The 10330-nt window shown below is 40.6% G+C and overlaps 1 protein-coding gene across 1 annotated transcript; it reads right to left on the reverse strand.

Annotated features, from left to right (window-relative positions):
• Nucleotides 1–9209: 9209 nt before the first annotated feature.
• N7447_006751 (uncharacterized protein) lies at nt 9210–9821 on the reverse strand (the record flags this gene model as incomplete). Its single annotated transcript, XM_057231013.1, has 3 exons — nt 9210–9371; nt 9516–9576; nt 9772–9821. 3 exons carry the CDS (start codon nt 9819–9821, stop codon nt 9210–9212), a joined length of 273 nt encoding a protein of 90 aa, XP_057086103.1.
• Between the last annotated feature and the right edge of the window lie 509 nt (nt 9822–10330).

A 10330-nucleotide genomic window follows, 5' to 3' on the forward strand; every position in this document is an offset into this window, starting at 1 on the left:
AAAGACCATTATATCAGAGCACATCCTCTGATATGCCCGGGACCAATATATATAGTATCGCATATAGTTATCCGTGATAATCGAACTAAGATTCAATAAAGACCTTACCTTTAAAAATCACACACGGAGGGAGGGCCTACCCCGAAGCATTCGTACACTTAATAATTAATAGTCACCCATTCACGATTTCTAGGTTATAAAAGTGAGCGCCGACCGGAGAGATCACTCCTTATAATCACCTTCGCTATAGCGATTAACCCTATTGCAAAACCGGTCTCATTAAAGTTATAAACGTCATTAGGGTCGATTCTAAATTTATGGTTTTTTTAAATAAGATTAAACCACTCCCTAATAATTTTTAGGTCTTCCTATTTCGCACGCTCGTAATTATATCGTTTTAAGAACCGGGAGGATAAGAGAGGGTGCCTCTTAATAAACTTTATAGCCTAATTTTCGTCGACTAAAGGAACCGGGGTAGTTCCGCGCTTTTTAAGAAGATTCGCTATTTCTCGTACTATAGAAGGCTAAAGGGATCCTCTACGTAGATAGATCTATAGAGATAATCCATTTTTAAGTGATTACTCCTTAGTTTTAGTTAACTTAAGGTTATTAGCGCGTGTTTTAGACCGAAAACTATCACCGGCGAGGCGACATTATAAGGTAGAACGGGGGACTTAAAATATACGTGCTGCTTCACGAATTATAGTTTTTTCTTGATTCTTAATAGCCTGGATAGCTAATAAGATCCTACCCTCCTGCTCTGTTAGATTTTTGGAGGATTGAGACCGAATTAGTGGCATGGTGGGTGGTTGAAATGATTAAGTTCTAATCCATGGACGCGTTCTGTGTGGGTGGCTCACTCGCTGGTGTGGCCTACTCACTAGTGAAATACGTTACTTAAACTTAATTATAACGTATTTCACCACCGAGTGGCCACAACCACCGAGTGGCCACCCCACCCAAAACGCGTCAATTAATTTAATCCCTTCTTCTTCAACCACCCACTATGCCACCAATTCGCTCCTAAAGCTCGAAAAATTCAATTAAGCAAGAGGGTAGGCTTTTATTAGCTATCCAGGCTTTTAAAAATGGAGATATCAGCAATATTACTCTCGCTGCTCGCACTTTTAATGTGCCGCGTTTAACTCTCCGCCGCCGCCTTAGCGGCGTCTAAGACCGCGCGACTTCTCGCGCTAATTCGCATAAATTGACAGAACTTAAAGAGGAATCTCTTAAAAAATGGATTATCTCTATGGATTCTTATAGAGCAGCCCCCCGGCCCTCTTCCGTACGAGAAATGGCGGATCTTCTTCTTTAATAACGTGGAACTACCCCGGTTCTTTCGGTCGGCGAAAATTAGGTTACGAAATTCGTGAAACGACATCCTCTCCTCTCCTCCCGATTCTCGAAACGGTATAATTACGAGCGTGCGAAATACGAAGACCCTAAAATCATTAGGGAGTGGTTTAATCTGGTTTAAAAGACGATCCTTTAATTTAGAATCGACCCCGATAACGTTTATAACTTTAACGAGACCGGTTTCGCGTTAGGATTAACCGCGACCGCGAAGGTTATTATGAGAAGTGATATAACCGGTCGGCGTAAGACTTTATAACCTAGAACTCGCGAGTGGGTGACAGTAATTAAATGTACGGGTGCTTCTAGCTGGGTGCTTCCTCCGTGTGTGATTTTTAAAGGTAAAGTCTTCCTCGAATCTTAGTTTAAAAGCGTCCCGAATGACTAGCGCTTTAAAGTAAGCCCTAACGGTTAGACTTCGGATGAAATTAGACTTCGTTAGCTCGAAAAGCTCTTTATTCCTTCGACTTCTTCGCGTACGAAGGGGAGGTATCGGCTTCTAGTACTCGACGGTCACGGAAGCCATTTAACACCGAAGTTCGACGAAATCTGCGAATAAAATGGTATTATACTAATTTATATGCCTCCGCATTCCTCTCACCTTTTATAACCTCTCGATATCGGCTGTTTTACGGTACTAAAACGTGCGTACGGTCGGTTTATTAAATTCAAAATGCGGAGTGGGATAAATCATGTCGATAAACTTAACTTCCTCGAAGCATACCCACTTATACGAATTAAAGCTTTTAAATCAGAGACTATTAAAAATAGCTTCGGAGCAGCTGGTTTAATACCTTTTACACCCGATCGAGTGATTTTAAAGCTTAATATTCGTCTTCGAACCCCGACCCCCCCTCCGAGCCAGGGTAGTGATTAGGACCTAAAAACCCCTTCGAACTACGTCTAATTATAAAAATAAGCTTCGTTAATTAAAGCATTACTTCGTATAAGATCAAGGAGCCCTCTAAGTCCTCTTAATTCCGCTATAAACCAGGTTTTAAAGGCGTGCCAGATCACTATGCAATCCGCCGCACTTCTTAAGAAAGAAGTAAGCGATTTACGCGCCGCTAACGAGAAGCAGAAGTAAAAGCGCACTCGATCCCGAAGGCAGATACCCGCCGAAGAAGGCATCTCAGTTCAAGAAGCATCTGCATTAATTATGCAGTAACTAGAAGTAACTAAAGCACCTTCCCCCGCCGCCGGCATACCTAGAGAATCGGGTTTACAACCACGTACAAAGCCCCCCCGGGGATGTGGAATATGCAGATTGCCAGGGCATAGAAGAGAAACATGTCCAGATAGACCAATTAGTTAGTTGAATTAATTTAATGGAGTTTTGGTTGAGAAAAATGCATTTAAATTTAATATGTAGGGTTGGGGTGGCCACTCGGTGGTGAAATACGTTACCTAATTCCTAACTAGTTTATTTGGATCCATCTGACCCGTATGCGCACTCCTATAAAGGAGAATGGTGGTAAGGTGCCCTGTAATCCTTATAAAGATATAAACGATAGACCCAGCTGCTGTCTAGTGTAACGGGCCAGAGCCCGGCTTGGATCACGTGAGGCACGTGCCCACAACATACATAAACCCCCATCGCCAGTAGATAGTTATCCTTTCTCTAAGATTGATGTAAACAGCATGTTGGCCTAGCCTAATTGAATCAATAAAGCTTCAGCCCTTCACATCTAGAGCGGAATAGCGATACCTTTAAGCATTTTAAACCTATTAATCATATGGTTTATTTGTTTTAGGGCACCTAGACGGATCCGACTACTACTAGTAGTTTAAACTTAAGTGCAGATATAGGCGAAGGTGGGGAAAACCTCGGTTTACGTTCCCCTACTAACTCGCTTCGCTAGCGCGTGCGGGTTAGGTCATCGTTATCCTAAGAGCATCTACGCTACTATCCTCGATTCTCAGGGGGTCGATGTGATACCCGTGGGTAAAGAAGAAGGGGGATAGACTAGTTAACGAGGCGTCTTGATTATTAATCATAATAGCCACTATTAGTAGTAGCCCTATCTAGTCGTCCTAAGCGTAGGTAATATACGCACGTATAATCCGTTCGATTTCTTAGTTCGCTCGCTCTATCGCTCTATCTAATTAGGGGTAGAAGGCGGTAACTAATCGTCGCTAAATCGATAGTTTTTCGTAAACGATTCGCTAGAACATACCTATAAACTACGATCCTTAATCGCTTATAATCGCTAGTGGGAGCCTATAGTGTATATAGAAATGCGTTAAAAAGACTTCCGCTACCCGCTCTACCGTGATCTCTTTTATTCTAATTAAGATCATACCCTTTATTAACCTATCTATAATAACTAATAGGTTCGTGGCTCCGTTTTCCTTTAACGGAGGTAGATCTATAATATAATCTATTACTATTTCGGCCTAGATTCGTTAGGGGATCGGTAGCGGCTTTAATAACCCGTGCTTCGTGTCGCGCTAGACTATACTCCTTCTATATACTATATAGTTTTATAGGAATCGTTATACGTCTTTAGCTATACCGGGCTAGAAGAACCGCCGAGATAGTATTAAATACGTGGCGTCTCGTCTTAGATAGCCGGTAATATAGGAATCGTGAATCTTCTAAATAATTCCTATATATAATAGCTCGCTATCTAGGATTTATAATCGCTAGCGGAAACGTAGTAGTCCTCATTTATTAAGATAGCATTCCGATAGGCTAGTCTTTACGCCTATTTCGGTAGCGATTTAGCGGTCTCCCTACTATAGAGCTTAGGAGTATAGCTAATATATGTTATCCGTTACTCTACCCTTCTTCTATTCTTCTTATAGCTCTAGCTCTTTAAAGAGGGGAACCGGAGTACTAGAATCTAATCGTGCTTTTTCCGCGACGTTAGTGACTACTTACCTTAGTCTACCTAGTTAAACGGAGACTTTTTCGAAGAGTATTCGGAACCGATTTAATAGCCGTTCGTTAGTGATATCCTATAGTATATCTTAGCCCTATCGTGAGAGTGTATCAGGAAGCACTATAAGCTTCCTAGGCCGGTAGTATAACATAAAGTCGAACTCTACCATTAAGCCTACCTATCTTATCTATCTCTCGCTAAGGTGCTATACCTTATTAAAGTACCATAGGTTTTATGGTCCGTTATAATAGTAAATCGCGGGACTATCTTTAGCTTAGGCCTCTATTCCCGTAGCGCTCGTATAATTACTAGTAGCTCTTTATTATAGATCTTATAGTTCGACTCTACTAGGGTTAATTTCTAAGAGATATAAGCGTAGGGGCTAGCTCGCCGTCGTCTTATCGCTAGGATAATATGGCTCCCGTAGCCTATCTAGATACGCCAGTTTCTACTACTATCTCTTTATCTTCTTCGAAGTGTGCTAGGATCGGTGCGTTAATAAAGAGGTCCTTAAGTTCTGCGAAGGATTATTAGTAAGCTTTATCCTATTAGAATACTATATCCTTCTTCGTGAGCCTAGTTAACGGTGCTGATAAGGTAGCGAATCGAGGTATAAACGATTTATAGAAATTAGCGAATCCGAGGAATCCGCGAATATCGTGTACTAATTTCGGGGCTTCCTACGCGCGTATCGCTTCTACCTTCTTCGGGTCTACGTAAATCCCCTCGCCTACGCGGATAATAAATCTAAGGTATTTAATAGAGCTCTATTTAAACTCTGACTTTCTAATATCGCATTATAACCTAGCGTCCTTAAGCTTCTGTAGCACTTTGTGCACTTTTCGACGGTAGTCCTCTATAGACCTGGCAGTGACCCGCGGGTGACCCTCACGACCCTCGAACCGCCCCGCCACTGGGGCGGTTCGAGGGTCCAACCTTCCGACCCTGAAGGTAGTCCACCTAGAGGTTGGACCCTCGGAGGGTCACCCGCGGGTGACCCTAAGGGTCGTTAAATAAGATAAACAGGCAAATCTCGTGATATGCATAATTTATGTAGATTTGCCCTGTATTTTTAAGTATCCTGATTACATGTCCGAAGTTCTTTAATATTAATTTTTGGTGGTATATTATTATAAAAACTTATATTATATTCTTGGACCTAGTTCCTATCTACTAGACTACTACATATCCATTAAGCCTTTTTAAAACCTTCCGAACTCTTCTAGACGATCGAGGGAGAGGAATTTCGCCCTCTTTATCTATACCATCCTTAGCACTGGATTATATCTCATCGCCTTCGCTTAGTGAGCCACTTCTTTGTCTTCTCCTAAGTATAATATTAGGTTATAGTTATAAATTAGGTAGTGACTGACCTTTAACCACATCTTCCTTAGTATCACTGATTAGTTTAAATGAGGTAACGTATTTCACTACCGAGTGGGCCACCCCATCTAACCTACCAATTTTAAATGCATTTATCTCAACCAAAACGCCATTAAATTAATTCAACTAACTAAGTGGTCTATCTGGACATGTTTCTCTTCTATGCCCTAGCAATCTGCATATTCCACACCCCCGGGGGGGCCGCGTACGTGGCTGAATAGTTAATTCTCTAGGCATGCCGGGGCCGGGGGGAGGTGCTTTAATTGCTTCTTATTACTGCATAATTAATGCAGAGGCTTCTTAAACTGAAAGGCCTTCTTCGGCGGGTATCTGCTTTCGGGATCGAGTACGCTTTTACTTCTGCTTCTCGTTAGCGGCGCGTAATTCCTTATTTTCTTTAGCGAGTAAGATAGCACCTTACATTATAAGACGGAAGCCTTTCATAAGCTGGTTTAATGCACGATCTGATGGGCTAGGCGGGCTTCGAGATCTTATACGAAGTAAAGCTTTAATTAATGAAGCCTAACGACGTAGATCTTTCTCTATAAAAGGGGTTTTTAGTGTAAAATTCCGGCTTAATTCACTACCCCGGCTAGCTAGGGGGGTTAGAGTTCGAAGCCGAATATTAAGCTTTAAAATCACTCTCTCCGGTAAAAAGGGGACTAAACCGGCTGCTCCGAAGCTATTTTTAATAGTCTCCGATTTAAAAGCTTTAATTCGTGCGAGGGGGTATGCTTCGAGGAAGTTAAGCTTATCGATATGGTTAATCCCGTTCCGCATTTTAGTTTTAACTATCCGACCGTACGATCGTTTTAATACCGTAAAACAGCTAATATCTAGAGGTTATAAAAGATAAGATAAATGTGCTAGCATATAGATTAGTATCACCTTATTTTACTCATAAATTTCGTTAAATTTAGGCGTTAAATGACTTCCGTGGCCGTTAAGTACTAGAAGCCGATACCCCCCTTCGTACGCGCAGAAGTACTAGGAATAAAGAGCTTTTCTAGCTAACGGAGTCTAATTTCATCAGAGGTCTAGCCGTTAGGGCTTACTTCGAAACGCTAGTTCTCCGGAAGGCCTTCGAACCATGATTTAAGAAAGACTTTACCTTTAAAAATCACACACGGAGGGAGGGCCTAACCTAAAGCATTCGTACACTTAATTATAGTCACCCATTCACGATTTCTAGGTTATAAAACTCCTCTTCGACTAGGTAAATCACTTCTCGTAATAACCTTCATAGTTAAAACCACTCCTATAGCGAAACCGGTCTTATCGAAGTTATAGATATCGTCGGGGTCGATTCTAAATTAAAGGATTATCTTTTAAACTAGATTAAACCACTCTTAAATGATTTTCGGGTCTTCGCATTTCGCACGCTCGTAGTTATACCGTTTTAAGAATCGGGAGGAGAGGAGAGGATGCCGTTATATAAATTTCGTAACCTAGTTTTCGCCGACCGAAAGAACCGGGGTAGTTCCACGCTTTTAAAGAAGAAGATCCGCCATTTCTCGTACCATAGAGTGCCGGGGGGCCCCTCCACGAGAATCTATAGAGAGTATCCATTTTTAAAGAGATTCCTCCTCGAGTTCTGTTAATATATGACTATTAGCGCGTGTTTCAGGACGAAAGGTATCACCAGCGAGGCGGCGTTATAAGGTAGAGCGGGGGACTTCGAAACGGCGCGCCACTTCACGAATTAAAGAGATTTCTTGATTCTTAAAAGCCTGGATAGCTAGTAAGATCCTACCCTCTTACTCTATTGAATTTCTAGAGCGTTAAGAGCGAATTAGTGGCATGGTGGGTGGTTGAAGAAGAAGGGGTTAAATTAATTGACGCGTTTTGGATAGGTGGCCCACTCGGTAGTGGTGGCCCACTCGGTAGTGAAATACGTTAGTAACTGTACTACTTACCTCTATTAAAGCTGCGATCTCCTGGGAGGATAGGTACTCCTAGAGAATCAGCCGCTGATTCTTCTGTAGATTAAACCTTATTATACACATAAACATCATAATATCCTGGATTATCTTGGGCTTTAGTGAACCTCGCCGGTAATGATAAATATCACGCGTAGAGTTAAATGGTCACTCTACGCCTACACTAGTAGCCGTGATAGACATAATATCACGGGTAATGCTTATGAGAATCGGCCATTTATGTTAGTTTTCTTTCCAGAACACACGAGGTGATAAACGCCGCGGGGCTAGATATTTATTAATGTTAGTTAGATATAAAGGATAAGGATAGATCGTCAGACTTACCGGAATTAAGATATTAAGTTAGCTCATCCTCCTATAGAGCGATAGACTGCTGGGAGTCATTTAACTCTAATGCAGATTTAAGCTCGGATATTCTAACCCTAGATAATAGACCACTTAGCGATAACTGACTATCCCTAATATTAAGCCGCTCCTTATAGCGCTTAACCTAAGTCTTAAGACTACCTCGGTAAATGTCCTTCCAGCTAGCTTTGCTAGGATTATCTGATTCCCATTCCTTTAATGAGAAGAATTAAAGCTTTTAAGATAGAGACAAAATTATACTAATAGCATAAAGATGCCTATCGATACTATCTGTATCCTTATAGTATTTTAAAAGCTTTTCTGACGCAGCTTTAAGGGCAGATTATATAAGCTATTTCCATGGAACCTTCTTCCGTCTAAGTGCAGCCATCGCTTTCTTAAGATGGTTAAAAAGGCGGTTATATATACTAAAGATAAGGTGGATACTCGAGCCTTTAGTCCTAGAAATAAGACATAAACTTATAGAATGGTTTAAGAATAAAGAGCAGATATTTAATCTGCCTCCATTCTCCTGGGCTTAGTATAAAGTGAGGCTACTCGTACTGCGAGCAGAAGGTATCGAATATTAGCTGTAGTCTCTTTACTCGCCGGAGCATTAGGAAAGTTAAATTCCACCGTGTCCTAACATCTTAGATTAGAATAAGCTTAGGCTTTTCATCCTAGAGAGCATAAAATGCATCTCGCCGCTGTGGGCTTACGTTAATATAAACAGTAAGGTTACGAACCTAAAAGAGATATTAGTATATAGAAGTAATGCTAAGAATATAGCATACCTTATTAAGTGTATCTGCGATCTCATGCTTTCTTTAGCGTGCACGTAATACCCTTAAACGATCATTAGACCAGTTTAACTCAGCAGTATCATTACTTAGGGATGCCTTTATCTTCCTAAGTAAATCTGTAAGACTGATTTAGATACCATGAGTAATGTAAGGAACACGAATAATCGTGGAATCAGTGCTTAGTTAGATGGTCCTCGCTGAGTCGTTTATAGCCTGAACTAGTGTTATTTTATTTAAGGCATTATCGGTAGTGATTATAAGCACTCGATTAAGAATATTATGTTTTTATAATATCCGAGTTATTAATAACCTCACTAAGATTCGACCTAGAGTGTGTACCAGAGAGTGGCTCGAAGCTAAGGAGAACCTCGCGGTACTCCTAATCTTCGTCTAGAAAGTAGCCTATCACTGCCATAAATGCCTACTAAAATGGCGATGTCTAATAGTCTAGCGTAAGAGAGCTTTATCTTTAGTGGTAGACCCTAGAGGAGTCTTTCTTAGTATTTATTGATAAATGCCTTTAACCGCTCACGGATAGTTCGTCGTGAGGGAATGGTTAGTGTAGTTAGAGTAAGGCGTGCGTATTTAATAACATCGGTAAACTCCTGATGTTTAAGGAATAAAAATGGGAGATGTGAAGCAGTGATAAGACTTAGTAGCTTTTACTCCTAATCTCGCTAAAATAGTAGTGGCTTAGAATTAATATTATCTATATATAATTAGTGACGGATATTCATCGAAATAAGACTAGAAGAAGAGCATAACTTACCGCTATTAAGATACTAGGTTATCTCATTACTAACCGGCTTCGCTTTAGGTTTCTTTAGGCGAAGCAGATTATGAAGAGCTGTGCTTAGCCTTAATCTAGGAGAGGAGACTAATAGGCCTTAACTAGTAGTATAACGCTCTTAGTAAGGTAAGAGAGTATCTTAGAACGAGGCTCGATATTTATCACGCCATTCCTTTATCTAACCATCAGAGAGAAAGAATTAGGACCTATTATCTAGCGCTAGCATAGTACTGATTATATAAATATAATCACGATCATAATCTATCTACGAATAGTACTCATTAAGCTTTAATCGGCCAGCCTTAAGGGAGGAAAGCATCTATTATTTCTATAGGACACGCTTTCGTTAAAGCTACGTAATAGACTTCTTAAGGTGCTTAAATAATATATTATAGATCTAGAATACTAGATATAGAGTCATATCTCGAGTCTTTAAAAGCGTAAGAGTGTATTTATAGAATGGCTTTATAAGATAAAGGAGGTAATCGATCTAGCGCTATTCATCCTTATTAAGTGCTATCTCCTCGTAGTTATAGTCTGTACAGAATGTACTAAGGAATTCACGGAGCCTCTTTACCCGGCGAAGCATAAGAAACGTTAAGTTCCACCTAGTCTTCGTATCCTAGAGTGGCATAAGTGCCTACTCTAAGGGCTAAAGACTAATAAATGCTTCGCGACGTTAGGGACTAGCCCGGATATAAATAGTAAGATACCGTATCTTATTTAAAGTATGAGATATACTCCGGTTTTTACTTTAGCCATTTACTTTCGCGAGAATTAATTAACGATCAGACCATCTAGTCTTAGTTATATTATTCTGAGGGACTA

Source organism: Penicillium robsamsonii (genome assembly GCF_028829455.1).
Source record: "Penicillium robsamsonii strain IBT 29466 chromosome Unknown utg000003l_segment0_segment0, whole genome shotgun sequence".
NCBI classification, from domain to species: Eukaryota; Fungi; Ascomycota; class Eurotiomycetes; order Eurotiales; family Aspergillaceae; genus Penicillium; species Penicillium robsamsonii.